This window comes from Falco naumanni, chromosome 4 (genome assembly GCF_017639655.2).
Source record: "Falco naumanni isolate bFalNau1 chromosome 4, bFalNau1.pat, whole genome shotgun sequence".
NCBI lineage: Eukaryota > Metazoa > Chordata > Aves > Falconiformes > Falconidae > Falco > Falco naumanni.
In genome coordinates, this window is record NC_054057.1 from 64,969,327 (window position 1) to 64,996,771 (window position 27,445).

At 62.8% G+C, this 27,445-nt stretch overlaps 2 protein-coding genes across 4 annotated transcripts; both read right to left on the minus strand.

The window, feature by feature from the left end:
* Positions 1 to 360: 360 nt before the first annotated feature.
* Positions 361 to 8,896, minus strand: ZNF414 (zinc finger protein 414). Of its 2 annotated transcripts, XM_040593136.1 has the most exons (9): positions 8,803 to 8,896; positions 4,113 to 4,243; positions 3,606 to 3,707; positions 3,414 to 3,521; positions 3,068 to 3,173; positions 2,318 to 2,853; positions 1,903 to 1,953; positions 1,048 to 1,206; positions 361 to 799 (listed from the first exon to the last, which is right to left on the minus strand). In XM_040593136.1, exons 2-9 carry the CDS (start codon positions 4,180 to 4,182, stop codon positions 723 to 725), a joined length of 1,209 nt encoding a protein of 402 aa, XP_040449070.1. In that variant the 5' UTR covers positions 4,183 to 4,243; positions 8,803 to 8,896; the 3' UTR covers positions 361 to 722. The 2 variants fall into 2 exon arrangements, with proteins under 2 accessions (XP_040449070.1, XP_040449071.1); XM_040593137.1 differs by lacking the exon at positions 1,903 to 1,953.
* A 2,006-nt stretch (positions 8,897 to 10,902) lies between these two features.
* MYO1F (myosin IF) lies at positions 10,903 to 26,481 on the minus strand. Of its 2 annotated transcripts, XM_040592811.1 has the most exons (28): positions 26,365 to 26,481; positions 22,349 to 22,486; positions 20,398 to 20,487; positions 19,816 to 19,910; positions 19,077 to 19,164; positions 18,740 to 18,829; positions 18,444 to 18,575; positions 18,232 to 18,366; positions 18,025 to 18,157; positions 17,469 to 17,665; positions 17,250 to 17,330; positions 16,941 to 17,027; positions 16,690 to 16,776; positions 16,241 to 16,408; positions 16,073 to 16,158; positions 15,605 to 15,686; positions 15,394 to 15,500; positions 14,949 to 15,047; positions 14,731 to 14,875; positions 14,435 to 14,549; positions 13,603 to 13,772; positions 13,324 to 13,469; positions 12,856 to 13,002; positions 12,628 to 12,776; positions 12,260 to 12,343; positions 11,921 to 12,122; positions 11,418 to 11,584; positions 10,903 to 11,322 (listed from the first exon to the last, which is right to left on the minus strand). In XM_040592811.1, the coding sequence occupies exons 1-28, from the start codon at positions 26,365 to 26,367 to the stop codon at positions 11,246 to 11,248; spliced, it is 3,300 nt and encodes a 1,099-aa protein (XP_040448745.1). In that variant the 5' UTR covers positions 26,368 to 26,481; the 3' UTR covers positions 10,903 to 11,245. The 2 variants fall into 2 exon arrangements, 1 of the variants encoding a protein (XP_040448745.1); XR_005827666.1 differs by lacking the exons at positions 10,903 to 11,322; positions 11,418 to 11,584 and having other exon boundaries at positions 12,005 to 12,122; positions 12,662 to 12,776.
* Positions 26,482 to 27,445: the final 964 nt, after the last annotated feature.

Genomic DNA, 27,445 nt, shown 5'->3' on the forward strand with positions numbered 1-27,445 from the left:
GTGATGGGACTGGGACAGGCAGTGGGGCTGGCCGGGTGCTGGAGCAGGGTCCAAGGTCCTGCCCCAGTTTGGGTGCGCAGGCTGGGTGCTGGGGTGCAGCTGGCAGTGGCTCTGGCTCTGCTCCTCAGGAGCCGTTCATGCTTTGGGATGCGTTGAGGAGGGGGCAAGCAGGGAGCACCCCTTCCCCAAACCTTCTTCCCCAAACGTGCCCAGGGCAGGGCCACCCTGGGGACACACACCCCCTGCGCTCCTCGCATCTGCCCTCTCCATGGGATGCGGGAGCATCCCTAGGGATGGAACACCGCTCCCCCATCACCCCCAGCTGCCACGGGGACTGACAGAGGCTCTCCCAGCTGTTGCTCCTGTACAATTCCCATTTATTATTTCCAGACCTCATTCCAGAGAAGTCCACTAACTCCTGAGCAACCTACCGGGCTCCCCCCCAGAGCCCCTGGAGCTGAAGCAACGAAACCTTTAGGGGAGGGAGACGCAGGGTTCCAAGTGCTTAGTTTCCAAAAATAAAAGGGAGGGTAGAAATTCAAGAGAAAACATCTGCCCCTCTGCCAGCCCGTGCTGGGGCTGGGGGCTGCTCCTGGTACCCAGGAAGGGGTCCCTGTCCCAGCGCTATGGCTTGGGGCTGTGCGGTGCCCTCCCCCCCCCGCCTGGCTCGGGGGGGGGAGGGATGGGGAGGCGCAGGAGCAGTCCCGTGGGAGCTGGGCTCATCAGAGCTGGGAGTACAGGGAGTTCTCCATCTCCGGCGTCAGCTTGGCGTGGAAGGAGGCGAGGCCCACCCCGAAATCTGGAGGGAGAGGGAAGAGAGCCGTCAGCACTGCAGCCGAGCCCCCTGCTCCCTGGCTCCTGCCGGGGGCTGCCTGGGGGCTGGAAAGCCGGGGGGGCACAGGGAGGGCATCGCTGGGGAGCCAGGAGCTGCAGCCCAAAGCCCACCCCAGTGGCCGGTCACCCCCTTCCAGCACGGAGGGAGCAGGGTACGCTCCCTGCAAGTATCCTGCCAGCTGGGGTCCCTCCCGCCACCCCCCTGGGCCGTACCCATCTCTGCATCCAGGCGCCCGGGGGTCGGGGGGTTCTTGCGGTGGTCCTCGATGTGCAGGGTCATCTCCTCCCGCGAGGCAGTGGAGTAGGGGCACTGCATGCAGGTGTAGCGGCCCCGCGTGTGTTCCCACACGATGCGGCTGTTGGAGGAGTGCCCTGCAAGGACGGGCAAGGAGGGAAGCACAGTGCTCGCTCGCTCGCCCCCCGCCATGGCCGGGGGGGGGCTATGCCCAGGAGCCCCCCCCTGCCAGCAGGAGCCATGCGAAGCGGCAGCGCAGGATGCAGGGCAGGCGGCCCCGGGTGCCGGCTGCATCGTGCTGGGTGCCATGGGGCTCGGATCAACCGGTGCTGTGGGGGCAGGAGCCCCCCTGCTCCAAGCCCCACACGTGCGGAGGTCCCCTTCCCGAGGGAGGAACCCCAAATCCGGGAGCAGGGAGCGAGGCTGTGCCCCCCAGCCCCGACTTCCCTTTGCCCGTCACCTCCGCACCACATGGAGCAACAGGCAACAGTTTCCAGCCCAGCCTTGGGGCTGGGGCGACTGGGGCGACTGGAGCCCACACAGCTGCTGCAGCTCCTTCTCCTGCTGCTTCTGCCCTTGGGTGCCAGAGGAACTAGGCTGGGTGGTTCCTGGGGGTGCGCAGCTGGCGACCCACCCCCAAGTCTCCAAACCTACCTGAGCCACATCCCCTCTCCACGTGGCTCCCAAAAATGAAGGAGCCCACCCACCCCCTCTGCTCTCCAGGGAGCATCGCCATGCCCCGTGGGGCTTCTCCCATCCCCTGTGGCCCCCACCACCCCCCACCACCCCCCAGTGACAGAAAGCAGCCCCCAATCAGTAGGTGCCAAACTAACCTGGAGTCACTCCTGAGCCAAAGCATGGGAGGAGTGGGCTGACACTCACACCTGCGGAGGGAATCGAGGGGCAAGACAAGCATTAGGTCTTCCCCTCCCTGCGGGGGGACACGTGGGAGAGCAGGCCTGGCCCGGCCCCCCGCCTCGCACCCCCCAGCACGGCGGGGAGCAGCAGGGCTGGGAAAATTTGGAGGCTTGTTTTTGGTGGTTGCTGGTGCTTTCTCCAATTGAGCATCCCGGTAAGTGGGATGGAGGGGAGAGCAGAGGTGGGATGGGGCTGGGGGGGGCTGGGGTGGCCCCGTGCGGGGCTGGGAGGAGGGGGATCCTTGGCTGGCCGATGGTGGGTCCTCCTCCAGGAGCTGCTGGTCAAGGCAGGAGCAGAAGAAGGTTTGCCCGAACGGCCCCGTGCGCTCACCTTGGCTTTTCTTCCAGACGGCGTTGGAGATGGGGGGGCCGTGGCCCGGCACGTAGGGCCGGAGGCGATGCTGCGCCGGGGGCTGGGGCAAGCTGTAGGGCGAAGGGTGCACGTAGGACAGGAACGGCCCCGGCACCGAGGAGGGGGGTGGCCCCGAGAACCGAGTCAAGGATGATGGCCCGAAAAGGCTGGGCTCCAGCAGCGGGAAGGGGTGGGGGGCCGGCGAGACCAACGGCAGCGCCTCCAGCGAGCCGGGCAGCTCGGGGAGGCTGGTGGGGAGCGCAGCGGGGGCTGCCGAGGCAGTGTCTGCGCCGGGGAGGATGGCTTCTTTCTCCAGGGGCCGGATAACGCTCGGGAGTTTGGGAAGCCCCTCGGGTGGCTTGGCCGGGGGCTCCTTCTCCAGGGCAGAGGTAGCAGGCAGGACGGGCTTGTCGGTTTTGGGGGGCGGCGCGGGGCTGCTGGCGCTGTCGGAGCAGACGTGCAAGTGCTTGAAGAGGGAGCGGTGCGTTCGGAAGCGCAGCATGCAGTTCTCACACCTGTGGGGCCGGGGAGGTGGCGTCAGTGGCGGTGCTCCCTCCTGCATCACCCACCCCAACACCCCGGCCCGGGGGTCTGCTGCTGAGATGGGGGGGGGGTGTGTCTACAAAGGTGGGATCTGCTGGGTGCCCCCAGATAGAATGGGCTGTGGGAGGTGTCTGCAGGGCGATGGCACGGCAGCCCAGGATGGGGATGGGCACCAGCGGGACTCACTTGAAGTAGCGGTTTGGCTTGTAGTGCACCTTCATGTGGGCCATGAGGTCCTGCATGCTGGGGAAGGTCTCTGTGCAGCCCAGCGTCGGGCACTGGAAGGTTTTGCCTGAGCAAAAAAATAGGACAGAGATTCAGCAACAGTGCAGCTGCGCTGCACCCCCCAGGTGGGCAGCCCCACCAGTGGGTCTCCAGCACCTCCCTCGCTCTCCCTGCTCCCGCCCGGTGCTGTGCAGCATCTCCTGGAGGTACACGCACCATCACCAGGGCTGCCTCCACTTCAAGCCGTGCTCTGCCACCTCCCAGCTGAAAAAGGGCACCCTGGAGCGACACAGCATCTCGACCTTACCCTCAAGGGACTGCGTGGGTCTGTAGTGGACCTTCAGGTGGTCCATCAGCTCCTGCATGCTGGGGAAGGCCAGTTTGCAGCCATAGCTTGAGCACTGGTAGTGCTTCCCTGGAAGGAGACAGAGCTGTTGGCCTCGCCCCTGCCCCAGCCATTGCCGTCACCTCCCTGGGGCAGGGCTGGGGCTCGGCTCACCTGGGACAGGTCTGCGCTTCAGCGGCCGCAGGTCCTGGGCTGGGGTCCCTCCGCTCCCTGCCACCGGCACTGGGCCGCTGGGCAGAGCTGCTTCGTTGCAACCTGCCGGGGAAAGGCCGTTAAGCAGCGGGGACCACCTCCCGTGGGATGCCACAAGCCCCTGCCTGAACCGTGTCCCTCTTTGCCCTCCCCCCTACCCTTTACAAACAGGGGTGCAGGCAGCTGGGGGGTCTGGCTGGGAGAGGCAGGAGCCCTGCAGGGTGGTTAGAGATGGGAGGGTCTTTGCTCTAGAAAAAGCTGCTGGTGTGAAGGCAAAGCCTGCTGGTGCCTTGAGCATGTTGGGTGACACCACATGCCCACCCCTGCGCAGCCTCGGGGTGCTCCCAGCCACCCCTCTGGGGTGGGATTTAGCCAAAGGGACCTCCAGCAGCAGCAGCAAAGGCTTCTTCTCCCCCTCGCCCTGCCCCAGCTCCCATCACCAACCCCTCTGTGGCACAAGGGACTCACCTGCCCCCTCTCCGGTGTATTTACCCCGCAGGGAGAAGGTGGGCACAGCTTCGTCCTTCTCCGTCTTCATGGCCTGGAGAGTGGTGGGCACAGGGCGAGGTACGTGCCACCGACAGCGTCTCCTGGCGATGCTACACCGAACGCAAGGGCGAGAGGTTACAGTCCGGCACGGAGCGATGTCGACTGCCTCCTCCTCCTGCTCCATGGCAGTGGGACCGACCCCCCCTCCCAGGGACCTCCAGGGCCAAGCTGGCAGGAGATCCCGGCTCCATGGGGGCTTCGCAGCATCTCTGCAGGGGGGACACGCTGCAAAGGCAGCACTTGGCCCTGGGAACTTTGCACATGCCCCCCCCGGGGAGCAGCAGCCAGGCTTTGAAGCCAGAGCTGCTGTCATCCCTTCCCGCTTCTCCTGCCCCAGGGGTGGTCCACAAAGCCCCCGAAAGGTCCCCCCCCAGCTGCCATCTGGCACAGCCTGCCCCACACATCGCCAGACTGCTGCTTTTTGGTACCAGCCTAGAGCTTTTCTAGTTAAAAATCCCCCCCAAAGCCACAGGACCCCCTCCCTACCAAAGTGACCCAGCCCTGCTGCTGCCAAAGCAGGGATTGCAGGAGCTGCTCCAACGTCTCTTGCTCCCACCAGGCAGGGGTGTCTCACTGGATGCTCCTCCTGCAGTTTTGTAGGATTTTCCAGCCAAAAGGAGCAGCACGTCCCATTGCATAACTGGGAGCATCGGCAGCAGGGCCTGATGCTGATGGGGATGTGGGGGCAGGTCACACAAGCTCCATCAGATGGTCTCCAAAATTAAATTGGCTCAGCCTCACAAAGCCTCTGTGCAAGGCTTCGGCACGCAAAAGCCAAGCACCAACCCCAGTAAAAAGCATCCAAAAAGTCCCTCACTTGGGGAGAATTCTCAATAGCGTCTTAATGTCAAAGTTAAAAAGAAAACAACAACAATGATCATCATAGTAATAATAACAACAACAAATCAGTGCTGGGGCTGCGGAGCGGCTGCCACATGCACATCTGCCGTTTGTTAGGGGATTAATGCTTCCCCAAGAGCTCAGCGACTCCCAAAGCAAGTCCCTGGGGAACCTCCTGATGCTTTGCTGGTTGCAAGGAGATGTGCCTGCATCCGTCCCACCCCGGCCTTGCCAGACCTGCCTCTCAGCATCTGTTCAAGAGGCATTTTCCCAGCTTTTCTGCTCCAGCCTGGCTCGCACGCAGCGGGGCTTTAGCCTGGCAAAGGCGGCCCCAGCAGCTGTTACTGCAGCAACCGGCGGTGCTGGGATGGCAACCCATAGGGTAATAAATCAGAGGGGGGGGGGGGAAATCTGTGCGGGATTATTTCTCCGGCTGCCCCCAGGCTCACGGCTTTGTTGGGAGGTTGCATTGCTTTTTGTTGTTGTTGTTGTTGTTGTTGTTTTCTCAGTTCAGTGGCTCCTGCCAGCGCTGTGGGATGCAACCTGCACAGAAGCTGGGACTGGCTGGAGGAAGGGGGGGGGGTGTCAACCACAGCGGGGGAGGGGTGGGGGGTTGGGGCAGGGCCAGGGGCTGATTGTGTCCTGGGAGGGAAAATTCAGCCCTGGCTGGAGGGTTTGCTCGGGCTGCACAAAGGGCGAACACCACAGAGAAAGTTCACTGCAGTTTGGATGGAGCTTTGTTTTATCGGGAGGAGGAAATGCAGTTTTGGGAGAGGGGAAAAAAAAGATTTCAGGAATCTTCTGTTGAGGGACAAAGCATTAAAAGGGTCAAGGCAGGGCTCTCTGTCCCTGCTCAGCCCCTTGTGCAGCGCCTGTGTGGCACTGCCACGTTTCGGTGCCCGGCCCCGGAGCTTTGGTGCTGCCAGAACATTTCCTGGTCTGCAAGCGCCAGGCCCTGTGACTGTAGCGAGACTCCCCCGGGCTCCCGCTTCCCTGCTGGAAACGCTGCCTCTGGATCGACGCTCCATGCCACCGCCTGTCCCCAAGGCCTGCTGATGGTCCCCGGGGACTGATGGCCCCCAGACAAGGCTGTAAAGGAGCAGGACACCCGTGCCCACTGCACCAGGAGCTCAGCTGGAGCCCACGCAATTTTTTCCAAGAAACCAGGAAATCCTTCCTCAGCGGCATTGCAGCAGGGCTGTCAGCTCCCGATGCTCCAGGATCAAACCTGGTGGCACCTTCGGATGTTACAGCTCGTGCTGAAGCTTCCCTCCGCTCCCACTGATGCTATCTGATGCTGCTCTCCATTTCCCGGTTGCAGGCGGTACCCCAGTGATGTGTTTAAAATTGATTTTTTATCCGAAAAGCTAAGGAAATGCCTCCTGAGCTAATCGGCAGGTCCAGCGAGGGCAGATGGGGTGGATGCAGGTGCACCTTCTTGCAGCGAGCATGCCTGCCCCCGTCCTGCAGCCCTGCCACTGTCCCACCACAGCAAAGCTGCCCCACGTGGGTGTGTTTTCAGCAGCACCATACCACCGTGGTGTGCTCGGCCCAGGCTTTTCTGTTTTTTTGGGTTTTGAGGAGCTGGTGGCACCTGTATCATTTTGCTGTCATTTGTCACCTCCCGGGGGATAGTGTCCAACACTTGTCATTCTCCAGGACCCTCCATTTTACATCCCTGAGCATGATACTCCGTCCCAGGTGCTGCTGACCTGCCACTGTCCCCATCCCCGTGTGGGCACTGGAGATGTGACTCCCCTGGCACCGGTGCAACCCCTGCCCTGGAAACCTGAATCCCAGAGCCCCCGCATGTCTGGTGTTGCTCTTCACAGCGTTTTTCCGGCCACCGGTTCAGCCTCCCTGGAAACCTGCTGGCACCAAACTCCCTCACTCCGGCCCCAGTGGGGAACAGGGACCCTGGAAAAACCCTTTGGAGGGGCTGACAGCAACGAGGGCGAGCAGGAGGGTTTGCAGCTACTGGACACCCAGAGCAGCCTCCGTTGCTGATGCAGTTAATAATTAATACAGCTCATCTCCCTCAAATGAACCAGGGGGTTTACACGTATCGCCAAGCACATACGACTTTTACAGACCCACCCCGGGAAGATAAATGGGACAAATAATCCTATTTGAGCACCTCTGTGTGGTCTCTGGCCAGAGGTTGCAGAGGCTTCCCAAAACACAGCTCCTCAGCGTAGGAGATGAGAGACAAAGGCTCCGAACAAGGGGCTCATGTGATCGCTCAGCCGGTGAGTGCCGAGCGGTGCAGAGGGAGGAAGCCCAGGCTGTGACAGCAGCGCAGCGAGCACCCCCACCCACCCCGGCACGCGCTCTGGCCACCGGTCACGGGGTTCAAATGCATGTCGTAAATTAAAATGCATGTCGTAAATCCTCCTGTTGCCTTCAGACATCACGGGGAACGCTGACCTGGTGTGGGGAGGAAGATGCTCTGGGCATCTCTGCTGCCTGGCAGCCCCTGCCTCACAGCCATGGGCCTCATGATGCCCACTGCAACTTGGGTGCCCTAATCTCAATTTGGGCTGGAGCAAAGCTGCTGCCCCAATGTTTTACCCCTCCACCTCGCCCTGAGGGCAAGCTCCCTGCTTTCCAACTCAGAAAATCTGCCCGGAGAGCCCAAATGACCCCAAACCTTGCCGCAGCTGCTGCCACTGGCAACGCGGGCATCCAAAGGGGTGAGCGCTGAGCCTCAGCACAGCCAACATGCCACGTCCCCACGGCGCATGCGGGGGCAGCTCGGCCTTCACCGTTTTTTTTGGGAAACATCTTTCAGCCTTCCCCGAAGGGCTGCCCTGGGGTCCCTGCCATCCATCCCCCTGGCTTGCTCCAAGCCACTGGCGACCTGGCTGGCGTGCAAGTGGGGAAGAGCCATGCTGCCATTTCCCCACGTCCCTGCACTATCTCAGTGCCCACCTTTACTTGCCTGCCTGTGGCCAGCTAATCCACTGGGCTACATCAGCGCTTTCAGCTGGAAAAAACCCTCTTTCCTTTCAGGAGCCATCTGGGGAGGATGGACCTTCTTCCCTGCGCCCAGACAAAGCTGCCCCCAGAGCAGGCAGCCCTGGGCCCGGCCAAGTTCACACCATGGCCAAGGTGCAGGAGCCCTCACGCCGGCTGAGGATGAGCAGCGGCATCCCCGGGGGCCCCTGACAGCACAAAGCGGTTCCCACGTGTGCGGGCAGATGGAGAGACCAGGGGGGACCCCGGCAGGCATGGGACCCCACCCGGGATGCTCAGGGTGGCGAAGGGGGTCCTGCTGCTCCCACGGGCCACACGCCTGCAAAGACCAGGGGCTAACAGCTCCCATGGCTAGCTGTCCCTGTGCTCCTAGCCCCACAGGCAGCAACCCCCGTAGCTAGCAGCCCCCCATGGGTAGCACCCCGGTAGCTAGTGGTCCCCCATGGGCACTACACCCACGGCTACTAGCCCCTGTGGGTAATAACGCAGCCATGGCTAGCGCTCCCCATGACTAGTCGCCCCACGGGTAGTATCCCCCGTAACCCGGAGCCCCCGTGGGCAGCAGCCGTGCCCCTCCACGGGCAGGGCGGCTTTGCCCAGAGCCCCCCCAGCCCCCGGTGCAGGTCCCGGCTCCCCCACCAGCCCCGGCATCCCGGGCCCGGTACCCGCTCCGCTGCCGCCGCTGCCCCGCCGCCCCCGGTGCCGGTGCCCTCCCCCCCGTGCGGGGCCGGGGCCGGGCCCCCCCGGCGCTGCCCCCCGGTGCCCGCCCGCCCCGTCCCGCCCCTGCACGTACCGGGGCTGCGGCGGGGCCGGCACCGCCCGGAGCGCGCATCAGCGGCGGCGCGGCCGCGGGGCCATTTTCTGCGCGAGCTGTCGCGAGAGCAGGGGAGGGGGGGGGGGGGGGGGGGGGGAGGAGGAGGAGGACGATGGGGGGAGGAAGGAGCAGTGCGGAAGGGGAGGGCGGGGGCCGTGGGGGAGGGGGCCCGGCCCCCGCCCCTCCCCGGTGCCGGGGACGCTCCGCATCCCTGCGCCTGCGAAAGGCTGAAGTATCCCGGCGTCCGCCGAGCGCCCCGGGGGCCTCAGGGTGTTCCAGGGTCCGTGGAGCATCCCGGGGACCACGGAGCATCCCGGGGACCACGGAGCGTCCCAGGGTCCACAGAGCACCCCGGGGACCACAGAGCATCCTAGGATCCTTGGAGCATCCCAGAGTCCACAGAGCACCCTGGGGGCCTCAGAGCATCCTGAACCCTTGGAGTATCCCAGGGCCTTTGGAGCACCCCAGAATCCTTGGAGCACCCCGGGGGTCTCAGAGCACCTTGGGAAGCCATGGGCCCCTTAGAACAGCCCAGGGCCCTCTGAGCACCCCAAATTCCTTGGAGCGCCCTGGACTCCTCGGAACACACTGAGCCCATCAGATCCCACACCATCCCTAAAAGCAGCTCAAACCCCCCCAAGCCTGTCAGGACCCCCAGAGTCACTGGAGCCCCTCAGAGACCCTCAAACCCCTGGAGCCCCTTGGAGCACCGCAGTGAGTGCCTGAGCTGGCCCAGCTGGCAGGGCTGTGGGAGCATCCCACTGGCACAGCACCCACCACCCACCGGCGGGGCGCTGCGCCCCCAGCCCCAAGGAAGGGCTGGAAGGCACAAGAGGGAGTTTCCTAAATGTCTGGAATTTCCAAAGCCAATTTTTTTTTCATTAAAATAAAAACAGAGGCTCTGTCTGCTTCCCCTCCCCCCCCCCCCCCCCCCCCCCCCCCAAGCTCTGCAGTGCCGGCACTCCTAAAAACCCGTGATTTGCTGGAAAAATCACCCCAAGGGCCACAGGGCTTGTGAAAAACGGGAGCGGGGAGGCCCTGCCACCATTCCCAGCATGGGGCCGCGGAGGACTCCACATCCCAGCAGCCTCCTGCCCTGCACCATCCCCACCCTGGAGGAAATAGGGTCCCCTGAACCCCTCTGTACCCATCCCCTCCCCCATCTCTAGGGCAGGGGGTCTGCCTGCCCGAGGGGCAGCCGGGGGGGGGGGAGGCGCTCTGGGAGGGAGGAAGAGGAGGGCGGGGGCCAAGGCCGAGGCAGGTGCAGGAACAGGAGCAGGAACAGGAAGAGGAGCAGGAGCAGGAGCAGGAGCAGGAACAGGAGCAGGAGCAGGAACAGGAGCAGGAGCAGGAGCAGGAGCAGGAGCAGGAGCAGGCTGTTGTCACTTCCCCCGCTCAGCTCGGCGGGGGGAGCAGGGAGTGGGGGGCAGGCAGGGACGAGCCCGACATGTCGGCACTGTTTGTCCCTCTCCCCTGCACACCTCCTGGAACAACTCCAGTTGGGCTCAGCCCCCCCAACCCCCCACAAGCTCCCGCCAAGCTGCTCCCCCCCCCCCCCCCCCCCCCCCCCCCCCCCCCGGCCCCAAGCCCCAGCTGTCCCCCTGCTCTGGGCGGGTCTGGGCAGGGAGGGTCCCCTGAATCCCAGAGCTGGTGTGGCTGAGGGATTTCCACCTCCTGCGTGACCCTGGCCCACTGTGGACGAGACCCCCCCCCCACAGCTCAGCAAACTTGGGGGGGGGGCAGCAGCTCTCTGGCCACCATCAGAACAAGCTGCTCCAACCCGGTGGGCTTCGGCTCGGTGGCCCTGGTATGAGAGATTGGGGAGCGGCGTTGGAGCCCCCCTGCGCTGCCCTGCTTTGCCAGCAGCTCCTGGCCAGCTGCAGATCGGTCCAGAGTCACTCCGGGATGTGGAGATGCCTCAGCTGGTTTGTGTTCAGCATCTTCTGGAAGGTTCAGTGTGGTGGGGAGGGGGCTGCCTCCAGCTCGTGTGCACCCATGTCAGTGCGTGGGGACACGCAGGTGCCAGCAGAGCCACGGGCCAGCATCGGCGAAATACAAACTTCAGGCTCAGTTTCTGAGTCAGGCTCAGTTTTGTTGAGTCTATTTACCATAATTATTAACATTAATCCTATTTATACCCTGGAATCACCAGAGCGGTCCCACTCCCAGGGTAGAAACAAGCAGCAAAGAGCTGGTCCTTGCTGCGGGGAGGCCATGGTCTAAAGCAGGTGCAGGGTTTGGTGGCTGGTACTGGCACAGCCTGGTAGCCAGCACAGGCCAGGGGGGCTCGCGAGGAAGCACTTGCTCAATGCCAGCAGCGTGGAGAACCGCCATGGAGCCGCCACCGGCCCCTTTGGCACGGCCTCGGCGGTGGGGTGGTGACCCTCTCCTTGCCTCTGGCCATGCGGCCACTGCGCCTGGCTCAGATCTTCTGCACGTAGTTCCCAGGGAAAAGCCCTTCCTTGCCGTGCAGCCGGCCTTTCCACCAGCCGGAGATATCTGGGAAGAGGGAGGAAAAGAGCCGGGTCAGGCACGGTGCTGCCACGGGGTGGGAGAGCAGGGAGAAGCTGGGCAGGGCATGGGTCCATCCGCACCTTCCAGCAGGATGTCGATGATGTCCCCCACGTTGAAGCTGAGCTCATCCACGTCCTGCCCGATGTACTGGTAGAGAGCCTGGCAGCGTGGCACGGCCACCTTGGGCTGTGGCTTGGGACGCCTGGCCGGAGGTGGCCGCTGGCTCAGGCTTCGCCGGCGCTGCATGCTGCGGGGCCGGGGAAACAGGGTTCGCACCGGGGAAGGCAGGAGGGCGCGGGATGCACTGCACCCTCCTGCCCATCCTGCTCTTTCCCACCAACGGGATGCTCTGTGCCTGCAGCTCAGGTGGGTCCTCCCAGTGCAGGGACTGGGAGAACTGGGGTATGTAATAGCCTGGGAGATGCTGCCCTGCCAGCAAAGCCAAATTGCCCGGACCTGGGGGGGCTGTTGCTCGGTTGGGCAGCCAAGCTGCTCAGGGGGAAAAGAGCATCTCTCAGGGCTGGCAGCAGCGGGAGGGGAGGATGGGGCAAGGATGGGGATGCAGGTGCCACACGGGACTTACCCGGCCACCCCCTGATCTGGCACATTGAGGAAATCCAGGTTCTGCTCGGACGGGGGTCGTGCTTTTGGCTGGTGGCCAGTGTTTCGGGAGGGAAGCGCTGCAGCCGGTGGCCCCCGCACCTGCTTCTGCGGTGCCTTGTAGGTGTTCCGCTGATCCCGGCCGTCGCTGCCTGGGAAGTGGGGTGCCCCATTTCTGTAGGCACCTGGAAGATCCCACCCCGGGACGGTGCATTACAGGGGGGCCACGCTCACAGCCTGCACCCCGCTGGGAGCGCAGTGCTGGCTGGATCCAGGCTGGGGTCCCCCCTCCCCAGCACCCCCCTGGCACTGCCCTGCTCACCTCTGGGTGCCGGTGGGGCACCTCGGGAAGGCGTTGGAAACTTGCTGCCACCTCTGCTCTGCGTCACCCCCTTCCTCGTGGGCTCTGGGGGGATATGAGCCCCCCGTTAGGTGACAGTCCTCAAAGCTGGCTGGGGTAGCGGGGGGCTGCTCCCACCGTTGGTACCCAGCTGCCCTTTTCCCCGAAATGCCCCGTGCTGCCCCATCACCCTAGCAGGAGCAGGTCCCTCCTGGGTGAGACGCAAATCCCACAGGGCTGGGGCACAAGCTGGCTCACCCCAACATTCCCAGGCCTCCAGCTGTGCCGTGCAGCCCCAGCACTCCTGTCCTTCCCGGCCCTGGCCACCCCCCGGGCACCCTGGCACTCACTGGCATTCCTGGGGAGCCCATCCCCGATGCTGACCGTAAGGGTTTTGCCTCCAGCTTTGAGGGTGGCCACATCGCCCTGTCCTCTGATGAAGGTGACGTTGCGGGTGCCACCACCACCCCAGCCCTCCTTCTTCACCCGAAACTGTAGTCTAGGGGAGAGAGAGGCTGTAAGGCCACGGGGACAGGATGCTGTCCTGCTTTGTCACCTCTCCCAGCCTCCACCCTTACGTGTCCTTGAAGGAGAGGCACAGCTTGGTGCGGGTGAGCTCCTCATAGCGCTTGCACAGCAGGCTGATCAGCTCCGTCTTGAAGATGGATTCCAAGAAATTGTCAGCATCGTTCTCATGGAGAATGAAGAAATCATCCTGCCTGGTGCTGGGGGAACAACCCCGGTGTGCAGGCATCAGTGGAGAGCAAGGCTGGTGCCAGCTGGTGCTGGGGGGGAGCTGGGAGCCCTGCTTGGTCCGGGTCCACCCTGAGCAAGCTCTTGGAGGGCAATTTAGCTGGAAATGTCCCCAAAGCCCCAGCTCATCCCAAAGCACTCTGCGGGGGGCCTCCTCCCCATGGCCAACCCTGCTGCCTCCGTGGGTGAGGGGCTGGGGTCTGGCTGGGAGCACCATGGAGAGGCTGATGGAACCGGTGGGTGAAGCCTTCCCACACGGACCATGCTGTGCGGAGCCCGTGTAAGGGACGCACCTCAGCGAGACGCCGCTCACCGCCTGGAGCTCCACCTTCTTCTTCAGCACCTCCTTGATCTGCCCCTTCTCAGGACCTTTCTTCACCTTCTCCCGCCCGATCAGGTAGAAATACTTGGGGGTGAGGATGAAGTCCCGCTTGATGGGCTGGGAAAGGGGCAGAAGCAGGGGGTGAGGGGATGTTTGCAGGGGGCACAAGCCCCGCACACACATCCCACCCAAGGGGTGTCTCCATGAGACGCAGCTTGGCCAGTCCCGAGCCCCAGGCGGGTCCATGTACCTTGAACCTCCGGTCGTACTTTGTGATGGAGTCAGCAAAGTCTATCCGCTCTCGCTTGGCCAGGAACTGGCGCAGCTCCGGCCGCTCATCCATGCCCAGGTAATCGCCTACGAAATTCCTGTTGATGCTGTTCCTCCTCCGCTCTTTGAAGTTGTAGAGGATGTTGGAGGCTGTGAGGAACCCCAAAGTGATGCTGGTCGAACTGGGCTGCGTGCTGGCAGCTCGGCCCTCGGCTTGGCCCTCAGCCCCTGCCCAAAACCCTCCCAAACTAGCTGTGGGAGCTGTGGGAGCTGTCACAGCGATTGTGGCAGCAAGAAATGGGGCTCATTTTATGCCATGGAGGGAATCCAAGTTGCTTGTGCTTGGCTGACTTCAAAGCCCATCCCTTGCCTTCAAAAAACCTTATGCTCTGGGAGGGAGGGACCCAGCTGCTTTCTGGGTTTTCCCCTTTGATTTTTCACTGCAGGCTTGGGACACCCGCGGTGGGGTCAGGTGGTGATCACTGGCCTTTCCCATCCCTCTGCTAATGCTGACTCCCAGCTACTCCAGCCCTTTGCAGACAACAAAACGCAGAGCAGGACACCCGAGGACCTGGGTCCTGTCCTGTGGCCCCTCCCAGGGCTGGAAATAGGAGCAAGAAACCTGTGACCTCCTTTAAGGTGTAGGAAAAGACCCCAGGCATCTCGTGGTCAGGTCCCTCCTCCCCGTTAGTGCCACAATTAGGAGCCAGGCTGCCGCCCTCCTGCTGCTCTGGCTGCTGGGCTGTCCCCAGCGCAGGACACCCTAAAAGGGGTGCTGAGGTGCTGGTGCCCCTGCCCTTGCCTGGCCTTACCTTCCTCTCGCATCTGCTCATACTTTCGGATGGCAACGTGCCGGCGCCAGGCCTTCTGGATCACCCGGGCGAAGCCGTCGAATTTGCGCTCCCGCATCTCTTCGAGGAGGAAGAGCTGGGAGGGACACAGGGTGCTGAGCACACCCAGCCAGGGGCCAGCGTGCCCCGGCTGCAGCGCTTCTCCTGCACGTCAGCACCCCAATGCCCCCAAGTGCTGCCCAAAGCGATGCTCGGCTGTGCACAGCATCCCCCAGGGATGCAGGGCTGGGGGCGAGGGGCAGAGCTGGGCCACCTACCGATTCGGGGTTCTTGACGAACACCTTGCTCCGACCCATCTGGTACTGGTCTGGGTCCATGTTGACGGAGCGCAGCAAGTGCTGCACCCCTTGCCGCTCGTCCCCACGCCAGGACGGCCACGTCTCAGGAGTGAGGATGGCGTAGCTGCAGGGAGAGGGGACACGAGTGGCGGCTAGGCTGCGGAGACCTGCCAGCCCCCATCCCGGTGGTCACTCACCGCTGCAGGAATTTGTGGAAGAGGCGGCGGTAGGCGAAACCCGCCCGGCGCACCCGGATGTTCTCCTTCAGCCCCAGGTACTCGACTTGGTGCTTCACCCTGTGGAGCCGGGAGGGACATGCTTGGCGTGGGATGGGGGATCACTGGGGGACCTGCTTGGGCCCTTTGGCCACTGATTTGCCAGGGGATGTTCGTGGCTGTGTGTGCGGGGGAGCATCCTGGGGCTTGGATGGAGCCTCTGGGTGATGCACATAGAGGGGGGGTTGTGTGTCCCTGCACGCCCCTCAGCACCTGCCTCGTGCTCCCCTGGGTCTGTGGGCAGCACAGAGGGACCAGCCTGGGCGTGCAGTTTTGGAGGAAAGCTGGTGCTGGCCACATCTCCATGGCCAGGTCCCGTTCCCCAGGCTCCCTGGGTGCCCTGATACATCGCAGAGGGCTCTGTTACCTGTTCTCCTCCCAGTCCCGGGGTTTCTTGGTCTCATTGGGCTTGATGCAGCGGATGTAGTGTGGCGTGCACTTCATTAGCGTGTTCACCAGGTCATTAGCCTGTTTCTGTTGCAAGGATTGACCTCTGTAGCATCAGAGCCACTGCTGGGAGCCCATCCCCCTGCTGCTGCCCCAGGGGCAGCTACTGTCCTGCAGCCTGTGGGATGTACCTTGATTTTGGAGCCTGCAGTGGTCGGTCGTCCCTTTTTGTCAGAATCAAGCTTTTCTGGGAAAAGCATCCGGATGAAACCACTGCAAGGCAGGTGACAGTCCCTGGGTGAGAGCTGCCAGGCTCCCCAAGCTCAGCGCTGAGCTGGAACCAGCTCCAGCTATGCTTTCTGCTGTTGGGAAATGCTGCACCATGACTGAACACCCTCTCTGTCTGCCCCCAGGCTGAGCAGGATCAGTGCTGGAGGGCGAGCACCCCTCTGCCCAGCCCCACAGCTCCTGGGTGCTGCTGCACCCGATGGGGGGGATGCTGCTAGTGCCCATGGGGCAATGCAGGATGCTGAGCACCCCGAGCTGTGGCTCTGGCAGAGGTAGGACCAGCAAAGCTTTATGCTCTGGCTGTTGAGCATGTTGCCCTTTGCCTCAGCCCTTCTGGGGGTCCCCGGGTCCACAGTGCTGCCAGGACTCACTGTTCGCTGCTCTGCATGAGCTCGATCAAGTCGGTGAAGAGCACGTCCCGGTTGCGCTCGCAGAAGCTGTTCACGTCGTAGGAGACCTGGGGGCAGGAGGGGAGCTCAGCCCCACGCCGCTGCGGCCAGGGCCGCGGGGTGCGGGGTGCGGGGTGTGGGGTGCTGTACCTTGCCTGCGTAGTGGTGGATGACAAAGCCCGAGCTCCAGCTGTTGAAGTGCTCGTGGGTGCCCACAGCCGCCTGCAGCTTCTGCAGCAGGGTCTGGTCCGCCCCTTCGCCGGTGGCGTGCATGGTGGCACAGACGTCGTCTAGGACGCTCATGATCCCAGGGGGGTTCTAGAAGAGGGAGAGCGAAGCTGTGGGTGCCCAAAGCCTGCGGGCAGGGCCCAATCCTGGATCTGGCTGTGCCCAAGTGCCCCATGCTGGTCAAAGCTGCTTTATGCTGAAGTGCAGCTTAGGTTAAGGACACAGAGCTGCTGCTGCTCTCCCAGGGATGCTCCTCGGCAGGACCACCTTCTGCCACCCACCCCGACAGCACCCAGCCCACCTGGCACCTCTCTCCCTGGGTGCCTCGGCTCCCCGAGAAAGCCCCCCCCGGAGGAGGGGACCCCACTCACCAGCTTGTTCTCGATCAGGTCGCACACCACCTTGTTGTTGAAGTACTGGATCTGGGTCCACTTGATCCCCTCCTGCACGTATTCCTCCTGGGGAAGCGCAGGGAGAGCCAGGTGGGCCCCTGACCCACGAGCTGCGCTGCAGCCCCCTGTTTCAGCCATGGTGCTGGGACTGCTTGGCAGTGGGGGTACGGGGTGTAGGAATTGGGGTGCTGGCACAACCCCCTGCCCACCCAGCCCAGCCCCTCCCATACCTGCTCTGCCTTCAGGGTCAGCTCTATGAAGATCTGCTGCAGCTTCTCGTTCACAAAGTTAATGCAGAATTGCTCAAAGCCATTTTTCTGCAAAAAGATGGAAGATGAAAGAGAAGATGGGGCTGAGCTGGCTTCTGCTCCTCTCACCTCCTTGGTGGGACCCCAAACAGCTGAGCCTTTGGGTCCTGCTCCAGCTATCCTTCTTGTGTCCATCGACTGCTAACAGCCCCCTGCTCCAGCTGCTCTCCTTGCTGTGGGAGCAGGGAAGGACATTCCCCAGCTGGGCTCCTATAGCAAGGCGACACATACCTGGAATATTTCAAAGCCGTAGATGTCCAGCACCCCAATGCTGTACTCCTCATATGGCTTCTGCATAGCCCTGTTGATAGACTGTGGGGAGAGACAGGATGAGCCACCTTCATCGGGGGCATAAGGGCGGGCGGTGGGGGAGGTGGCACATGGCAGCGGATGGTGAGCATCCCCTCTGTGCCATGGCCACGCTCGGCCCAGCCCGCCAGGACCACATACCTCCACGAGGAAGTCAAAGACGCGCGCGTAGAGCCCCTTGGCCAGGGCGTCGCGGGTGTAAGCCGCCTGCTCCACGTTGAGGGTGACAGTGATGGACTCAGAGCGGCCGCCCCACTTGCTGTCCATTTTCCTGCTGGTGACCTTCTCGTTGAGGCGGTCTTGGTCGACCCCCAGTAGGTAGGCAGGGAAGGCCAGGGCTGGGCAGAGTGCGGGGGGCAGTCAGGGCTGCCTGCTCCCTGTACGCCCCTGGCCCGCTGCCTGCTGTGGCTGCTGCGCCCCCCGGCCCCATCCAAGCGCAGAGGACAGCAGCGGTGCAGCAAGCAGGGACGTGGGACATGGTCCTCCCTCTGCTAAATCACAGCAAGCCACTCCTGGCATCCATCTCCTTGCTAATTAAGCTCTGGTCATGCCGTTTGTTCACTGCCTCAGTTTCCCCACGTCTAACGTGGGGAAGATGCTGATGATGCTGATGCTGCCTCTCTCCTCTGCCAGGGGTTGAGTTTGCACCTCATTGCCGAGGGTCTCTGCCTGGAGCAGAGGGGAGTCAGCTACTCACAGTCAACATTTTCCACCCGAGCGTAGTTGCCTTCCTCCCGAAAGCTGATGTTTCCCAGGTGGAGGATCCCTGCCACGATCTGCAGCACCAGCTGCTGGTCCTCGCCCCGGATGCCGATGACCTGCATGGCGTTCTGGGGTGTGGGGAGCCCGTCAGCCCCTGCCCGGCCACCACCAGCCTTGGGGACGCCCCCTCCCAGGCACTCACCATGGTCTCATGGAAGTCACTGCGGTCATCCGTGCCCTCCACCTGGTACGTCTCTGACTGGTTCAGGTAATAGTAATAATCAGGGGTCATGATGCCCAGGTTCTGCCGCTGCTCTTGGGATGCTCCTTCGATGATCTGGGAGAGAAACGGGAGCTACGGTGACCTGGCCCCTGGCCCCCGGGGCAGCCCAGCCAGCTCCCGGCCCCTCATACCTGATAGTAGATGTGGAAATTCCTCTCGCACTCGTTCTGGCTCACCACCCGTGACTTCTCCAGCAGAAAATTGGAGATCTTCCCCCCATCGGGTTCGCCGCCTCGGCTGAACTGGATCTCGAAGTACTTCCCCTGCCCCAGCACAGCTCCAGCTCAGCGCCGTGGCCCTGGCCGGTGGGCTCCTCACTCCCCCCCGGCCCCAGCTTCTCTCCCCTGTGTCCCCCCAGGTGAGGAGCATTGCTGGGACCGATTCTGGCCACAGGTGCTGACCTTCTGCACCTGCCCTGGTGACTTACAAAGCGGCTGGAGTTGTTATTCCGGACGGTTTTGGCATTTCCAAAGGCTTCCAGCAGCGGGTTGGACTGCAGGATGATGTCCTTCACGTGCTGGGGGCAGAGGAGGGAGAGGGGTGGTGGAGGGGTGCTGTATGCCTGTGCCCCACTGCAGCAGCCCTGCCTCGGGGCTGGGGACAGATGGGGGGCTGGGGACAGATGAGGGGCTTCGTGTGTCCCCAGCCCTGGAGCTGGGGCTGCTCTGTGCACCCCTGTGCTGGGGGGAGCAGGGGGCCGGGGTTGTGGGGAGGGGCTGGGAGGTGTAGCGATGCATGGTGGTGTGAGGGGGGGGCAGACATACCTGCACCTTCTCGCCACCCCCAGACACTTTGGAGATGTAGCCCATGATGTATTTCGCTGCCACCGTTTTCCCGGCCCCACTTTCTCCACTGTGCAAACGTCAAAGCAGAGGGGACATGAAATGGCCCCATTTTTTTTTTTTTTTTTTTCTGTCCTGGGGTGCTTAGGGGTGGGATGCTGGAGCAGGGCTGGGGGGGGACGGTGGGTGATGGAGGTGGCGGCCTCCCTCCTGCCGTGTATTGTGAGCACATGGCAGAGCTAAAGTTGGGGAGGGGGCTGCCCAGGTGCTTGGGGGTCCTCTGGGGAATAAGCGGGGCTGGAGCAAGGCTGGGTGAGGAGCTGCTCCGGGAGGAGGGGTTGGATTTCTTGTTGTGGGATTTGGGAGGGGAGGAGGGAGACTCAGGAGCCTCAAGGGGAAGTCTCTGGCCTTGCCCCACATCCTGACCATTTCCTTTGCAACACCCAGCCGGAAAGGTGCATTGCTCAAGGCTCGCGCCCTGCCCTGGACAACCTGGTGGCAGTCCCAGCTGGTGCTCATGGCCCAGGGTGCTGGGGTCCCTGCAGGCACCCCCCACACTGGGTCCCCGAGGACCCACCATTGGGCTTCAGCCACCTCTTGCTGCTGCCCAGCTGCTGTGTTTAGCCAGGATGCCCCCAAGGTGTGGGGACAAGGGTGACCGGGGTAGCTGGCCCTGGAGCGGTGGTGCGGGGTCCCTGGCTGTGCCCCGTGTGCCCCCTACCTGATGATGACGCACTGGTTCTCCCCATCGATCAGCATGTTGCGGTACATGTTGTCGGTCAGGGCATAGATGTGGGGGGGATTTTCATACTGAGCCTACCGGGGTGACAAGGAGAGCAGCGCTGAGCAGGGAGCAGCCATCAGCTCCCTGCCCTGCAGCCCCCCCCCCCCCCCCCATCCCCTTAACCCTGCCCACGCGTTGCACAAGGCAGTGGCGCGCAGCAGGGACGGGGAATCAGCCTCTTGCCACAAACAAGAGCTAATCAGCAGCAAGTCAGATGTTTGCTCAGCCATGCCCTCCTCCTTGGGAAGCTTCTTGTGGCAGAGCTCAGTACTCGGGCTGGATTTTGCCAACTTTGGGTTGCTTTGGTGTGTATTTATGAGCTGAATTTCCCAGGAATGTGACTTGGCTCCTGAGTCCCGTTACTGACTCGCCATCAGCACCTTTGGGAGTGTTGACTCCTGCAGCATCCAAAGGGCTGGGGAGGGTGGGGACACTCATGGAACACCCCCGGGTTTTTTGCACCAAATTAAGCCCAAGGAACCCTTGGTGACCCTGCCAGCCCGCACGCAGCAGCCTCACCGCCCCCTGGTACAGCTCGATCTCCCGGTCGGTGAAGTACGGCATCTGCTTGAAGGGGTTGACGGAGATGAGCACTGGCCCGATGTAGGTCTGAGTGGCCGGTTAAGGTCTGTGCATCCTCTCCTCTGTCCCCGTGTGCCGCCCCAGAGGCAGCACCAGCGGGAAGTGGCAGGAAGGTGGTTGAGGGGGTCCCTGCCCCCCCCGGAAGCTGCACCAGGAGTACCCTGAGGGGTTTTAGCTCAGGTGCAGGCAGAGCCATGAGCACAGGGTGCCGGTGCCTCGCTCCCTCGGCCCCAGGGTGTCCCTGTGGTGGGATCAGCACAGGGTACAGCAGGAGCACCCCCTCAGCTCCCTGGCCAGCTCCCAAAGTGGCATTTCCAGCATCCCACAGACTCCTGGCATTTGCCCCTGCTCCGCTGCCCATGCTGCAGCTGCAGCTCCTGCAGAGGAGACCATCCGCATTTTACAATCAGGGAAACTGAGGCACGTAGAGGAGAGATGCCGCCAGCTCCTGCCTTTTCCCAGCCACTCCGCTTCCCTTGGCCCCTGCTTACAGCATCCCCGAGCCAACCAGGTGTGAGCAGGAGAATGGAAAAGCAGGGAATTGTGCCTGGAAATGACACAGCAACAGGATGAGGATGAGCCCCTGGCGCAGGTGCTGGGGGGATGGGGTCAGGGGTTACCCTGGGCCCTCAGTGTCCCATTTTTGGCCCACCTGGCCGCGGGGCGGGGGAAGAGCAGCTGGAGGACAGGAAGAGCGGGGCTTTTCTGGGAAATGCAGAAGCGTGGGGTGTTGAGTCACGGCTAGACAGGGGCCCTGCGCACAGCAGCACAAAAAAAAAAAAAAAAGGAAGAAAGAGGCTTCACAGGGTATTTTTTTCTGCCGAAAAAGAAGAAAAAGCCAACCCCAAACCTAAACATGTTTAAAGCCGAAAGAGCAGAGAGGGTGGCTGCGTCACCGCCAGCCCAGGACGAGCATCATCGCCTTGTAAGGACAGAGCCGCATCTTCAGGGAAACCACAGCCATGAGCACAGCGCTCAGCACCACGCTCAGCCCCACTGCTGCCCGAGCCCCCGCTGCGCCCTGCTCTGCCTGGCAGGCCTTTTGTCCCCTGCCCCACCGGAGCTGGCCACCCACCGGAGCTGTGGTGCAGGCAAAGCACGCGCGGCAGTGCCGGGGTGCTGAGCTGGCCGCATCCCTGAGCGGGTGCGGGGTGAGCAAGGAGGGGCTCAGCACCCCGAATCATGGGCGTGAGGATGCTTCCCTCTCCGCAGCGCAGAGCCCAAGAGCTGCCGAGCCTCGTGCAGGGTGCTCAGCCGTGTCAGCTCTCTGATGGGAGCCTCTGGGCTGGGGGATGGTGCAGGGGGGGGCATCACTGGGCTGGGTGGGAGCTTTGCCCTGCGCTGGCTTGATGGTGTCCCATGTGGCCGGACACGGGTGGGGAGAGGGGGGGCACCTCCTCCCTGTGACTGCAGGGATGCTCCCGCTCCATCCAGGGTGGATGGGTTTGCTATGGGCGCAGAGCAGCCAAGGTGTGTTGTGGGCATCGGTGGGGCTGGGTGACAGCAACAGGGAACGATGGCCACTGCCGCTGGGGTCCAGCCTCCTTGGCACAGGCAGGTGGGTTTCCAGCGTGTGGGAGCAGCGGGAGACAGCAGATGAGGGGGTTTCCTTGGTAGTCTTTGCTTAGGGTTTTGTAGCTGCAAGGGACCAGAGTGGTCCTGGGGCACAGCAGGATGGGGGTCACAGTTGCAGTGTCTCTGCCAAGCGCAACTCAGTTTGGGAATGGTGGCATTCGCCCAGCCGATCCCAATCTTGTCCCACCACAGTGTGGGGACAGGACACTCTGCAAGCATTGGGGCAGCCCCAGATGAGCCCACGCCCTGGCAAAGCCTTGGAGCACACTCCCTGCAGCTCCCTGTCCCTGTCCCGCTTCCCTGGGAAGGATACAAAGATGTAATCATCCATAAAACGCTTCTTGAGGTTTTCCACGATGGCTTCCTCGGAGATCTTGGAGAGCAGGACCATGTCGTCCACGCCGCTCTGCTTGACATTGTGGCTCTGCCAGTGGAAGCGCTCCTTGCTGCCCTGCGGGGAGAGGGCCACAGCGACTGCTCCAGGGCCACCACCGACAGGAGCGGGGCTCCAGGGCAGGATCTGGCCCCACCTCCCCCTGAGCTGGTGGTGGCTGCAACTGGCCCCTGTCCCGGCTGTGGCTCCAAACCAGGCACCTTCGGGTGCTGCAATGAAGAGTGTGTTAACCACACTGGGAACTTGCAAAGCCTAAAATCCCAGCGCAGCTGCATCTGGGCTTGCCCCATCCCTCTGGCCGGATCCTGCCTCACCACATGTCTGGCACCTCGGAGAGGAGCTGGTGGGGCACCGACAGCCTGTGGGGTATTTGTAACATCACCCCTGCTTGTTACGGAGGTAACGAAGAGCTTACGAAGCAATTGCTGCACAGGTTTTGCTTATGAGTCAAAGAGGGTAGCAAAAATAACCCAGGGGAAGGCCAAAAAGTGCAGCTGGTGGGGGCATCCCTGGCACTGTGCATCCTCTGTGCCCCCGTGTCCCCTTTGCACCAGGGCAGGGGTGCAGCTGTGCCCCCATCACCCTTGTCTCCGTGCCCAGTGTGATACCAGCACCCACTTTTCAGCCACCACCCAACTCGCCTGGCTCTGTCCTCCAGGGACTGGGGGGCAACAGGAAAAACGTGGGCTGTGATTTCAGCCCTTGTGGGGCTAAACACAGCCCTGGGCTGCGAGGGGAGGAGAAGGCTGCGCTGTGTAAAAAGAAAATTACTCAAAGGCCCCTCGTCCCGGGTGCTGCAGAGGGAAAGTGCTGAGCACGCCGCGGTGCCCGTGCGGCCCCTGGTGCAGTGCCCGCAGGGGATACCCTGCCTGGAGCTGCTCGCAGCTCCTCTGTGCCTGTCCTGGGCCCCTGTGGTTCTGCTTTCACCCCAGCACTCCGACACCGATTTCACTTCTCCTCCCCACGCTTCTTGCTCTTTCCATTTCCCTTTTCTTCTCTTCCCCTTTTGCTTTATTTTCCTGCCGGCTGTCAAGATTTCAGGCCTCTGGACCCCAGCGCTGCTGCACCCTCCTGTTGGACCCTGATTTTCACAGGCTGCCTGCAGCCCCCTGCACCCACCCTCAGATGCTCGGCACAACCCGGCACCATCCCGATGGGATACGGAGGGACTCACACGGAGCGCAGAGGAGCTCGGCAACGGCAACATCGTGCTGCTCCCTGCCGCCTGCCTCCCCTCGGGGCTGCTGGGCTTTGCAACCCAAAACGCCATCCATGTCCTCCCGAACCCCAAGTGCAGCTCAAGCCCCCACAGCCACCAGAGGGGCTTTTGGCTTTCTTGTCCCACCACCTTCCCTTGGGATGCATGGACCTGGGTCAGCTCAGGGGCTCCAGGGGGGATTGGTGCTGCTCACACAGCCTGAAACCATGCAGGGAGCTTCTTTTCCTCCTCTTTGTTGCTTATGGGCCTTTCTCTTGATATCTCCTCCTCTTCCTCCCTCCCATCCCAATAAGCCGCTAGAAAAGCCCCCCCCAGAAAAATGAAGGTGGGCCCAACCACCCTCTCCAGGTCACCGTGCTGTCACCCAGGGAGCTGTCAGTGACCCCAGGAGCTGCACAGCTTCAACCCAACCTGGCCAAACCTTGGTGCTTCAGGTGGAGAGGAGCAAGTCAGGATGCTTGACCCCTCGGTTCCCTGTCCCCTGCTTCCATCACCCTGAGCCCTCCGGCACAGGCACCCTGGGGCTCACATGGCACCAAATTAAGGCAAATACTAGTGTTTCCTGCATTGCAAGTTCTTTGCTTTCAAGCTGACACCCAGAGTTTCTCCTTCAGTCAAGTGACTGCTCAGCGGCCAGCACATGCCTTGGTGACACCTCCTCTTCCCTCAGGCACAGGTTAGGTGCTTTCCTGGCTTGGCTGGGGCACCTGCTGCAGCAGCTGCAGGGAAAACACCTGCTCACTTCAAATGAAGTTTTGTGCGCAGATATGTGCGAGGCCGTGGGTGTTCCCACCCTGTCTCTGCCAGCACAAGGTCTGCCTGGCTTTCCTCAGCACGTCCCGAGGGGCTGGCGGGGCCCGGCCTCACTAAGCTGGGTGAAGGTCTTGTGGGGAGGATGAAGAGGAATGATGCTCCCTCCGAACCGTGGCACTGCCTGAGCTCAGCACCCGGTGAGCCCTTGCAGTCGGGGGCTGCAGGCAGCATCCCTGTGGGCGGGGGGCACAAAGTGCAGTTGCTTTCAGAGGTTTAGGGCAGTGGTTCCTCAGTCCCCTCCTCCGTCCCAGGCCAAAACAAGGGATGAGCCAGAGAGCAGCAGCCTGACAGCTGCCACCACGGGGGTTCCCAGGGAAGGGGGCGGTTGGGTGGTTGCACCGAACGCTGCCGTGAGGCCATTTCACCCTCAAGCCGAGTGGGGAGCAGCTCTCAGCAGCCCTTGGCCTGAGCTTCCAGGTGTAGTTTGCAGCTGCTTTGCCCAAGGGACTTTGCTGTGGTGGTGGTCCCGTGCATGATGGGTGCAGGCGTGGGGAGGCCCATCAGGACCCCCAGGAGCACCACAGCCAAGGGCTGCGGGATAGGGACTGTCACCCTGGCAGCCTGCCCGGGGCTGCGGAGGCACCCAGCGCTCACAACAGGATCATGGAGGCAGGGAGGGGAGTAGCCCTGTGGTAGCAATTTCAAAACATCAACTGTTTTTCTTCAAAGCTCAGGGCTGAGCCACCAAAAAAACCCTGCAAGCCCCAAGTGGGAGCAGACGAAACCCAAAGTGGCACCTTTTTGTCTCAAGATAGGGCAAACCCAGATGCAGCCAACACCTTAAACCACCGGAAAGCTTGAGAAGAGCAGCGCGGGCTGTTGCATCACTGTCACAACCCCGTCAGCTCACAGGCACAGGCAGAGCTGGGGCTGGGGGCTGCCCCAGCGCTGGGCTCACAGGGGTTGGGTTGGTGGCTGCACAGCCCCGTGGCCCTTTTTGCAAAGCCACAAAACATCTTCAGGTCTCAGGTAGCGGTGGGAAGAGGACATGTTTGTATCCTGTGGTGGACAGCAGCTGAGCATCTGAAGAGTCAGAGGTGGCAACCACAACCGTGGGTTGAAGGTGCCGTTTCAGCCTGGCCACCATCTGCTTCCTGGCTGGGGGGAAACGTCGGAGCCAGCATCACTCCGAGACGGAGAGGGAGCGGAGCCATGGGCCCAAGGACACGCTGTGGCCACACCGTGCAGACCCTTACTCCATGCCTGAGCATTTCCCTCATTTTGAGAGCTTTTGTCTTCCTCTTCTGCCTCCAGATCAACTTCCAGCTCTGGCCGCAGCCCTATGTCCCACTCACAGCTCTTGTTCCCTGTGCGTGCCAGGGTGCAAGGTCTGACCGTGGGCGCTGGTACCCAGAGGGTCCCTGCCGCGCCCCCCCCCCCCCCCCCCCCCCCCCCCCCGCTTGGCTGGCACCACGCTCTGCCTGCACCCACCAGCACCACGAGTGCTGGAACTGGTAGCACTGGTGGGAAGTTGGGCCAAGAGGAGCCCAGGGGGGTCTGTGGGTACCGCACCCGCAACAGCAAGATCAAACCCATCTTGTGCCACCCCGGCCTCACTGCTGGTGCCCTCCAGCCTGCCCGGGTCAGCGCTCTCAGGGCACCGATCCTGCCCCCAGCACCCAGCACCCAGCCCTGGCTGCTCCCCACCACCGTGCCCTGCTCCGGTGCCTCACCCAGCCCCGGCCCCACTCCCTGTCCCCAAGCATGGACAGCACCATTCCCCCTCCAGTGGGGACACTGGTGGGCTCCTGGCACCTTCCAGAAAGCAGCAAGGGACCACGGTGGGTGCAGGAGAGAAAGGGCTGAGGCAGCCCTGAGGTGGCAGGATGAGAGGGTGACATCGCCAGGGTGCCCGAGGGAGATGGGGTGGGGGGAGCCCAGCAAGGGCCCCACATGCACTCACCATGGTGTCCCTGAGTCTTGCCCTTGGGGATGGGGTGCTGGGGGCTGCTGTCACCGAGGGTCCAGGGCCATCGCGAAACACTTTGCTTTTGTGTTTCTTCTGCAACTACAAATTGCAACGATTTTTTTTTCTTTTCTCCTCCCACTTCCTCATTTCATGCTGGTTTGACAGGGTTGGGGAGGGTGAGGGTGGCTCTCTGCTGTGAGGGGGGCCTTGGGGTGACCCTCCACAGGGGGACCCCCTACCTCCGCTGCAGATGGGTGCTGCAGGTACAGGGGGTCACCGACCTGGGCAAGCCGGTAGATGCTGGGCAGAGTTCAGCAGGGATGCTCAGAGCCACCACAAAACCTTCCCCCTGCCCTGGGGTGACAGTTTGATGTGCCCAGCGCCAGGGGCAGGCAGGCAGTGCTGGGGCACGCTCTGCTTTAAGGTGCTTTTGGTGCTGCTTCCCCCCCGCCCCAGCTTTTTTGAATGAGAAAGGTCACACTTGAGGAAACATGTTGCCTTCAAATGGGCTGCAGTAATTTCTGAAAGGCCATCGCTGGAGCTGCGCAGGGGACAGCTGTGGCAGCATCCCCACCATCACGGCAGAGCTGGTGCTCCTGCACACCCTGTGCACACACGGACCAGCTCCGTGCTACAGCCTGGGTGTGCAAACACCCGTGCAAGCCCCGGTGGCTGCGATAGCACGGTGACGCTGAGCCCAGCCTATGTTTGAAGAGAGCCTGTCACACCAAGCAGCTCCTGCCACGTCCTCACTGTCCCCTGCAGACCTGCCATCCTCGGATGGCCCCTCCGCTCCCCTGGCATGGCCTTGGCAGAGCCCACAGCCTCGGGACCCAGCAGCCGTGGGGCTCAGCCTGCCCCCGCTGCAGCGAGCCCGTGCCTGCCCCACGCACACGGAGCAAGGGCTGTCGGTGCCCCGGAGCGCTCAGCTGGGGCACAGCCCCCCCCCGCTGCGTCCCCTCTGTCCCATCTGCTGCTACTTGGTACGGTCCCCAGTGACCGAGAGGGTGGGCAGCCCTCCAGCCCCATCATCCCGGCAGGGCACCGCTCCGTCTTGGTGTCAGAGGAGTTTGGA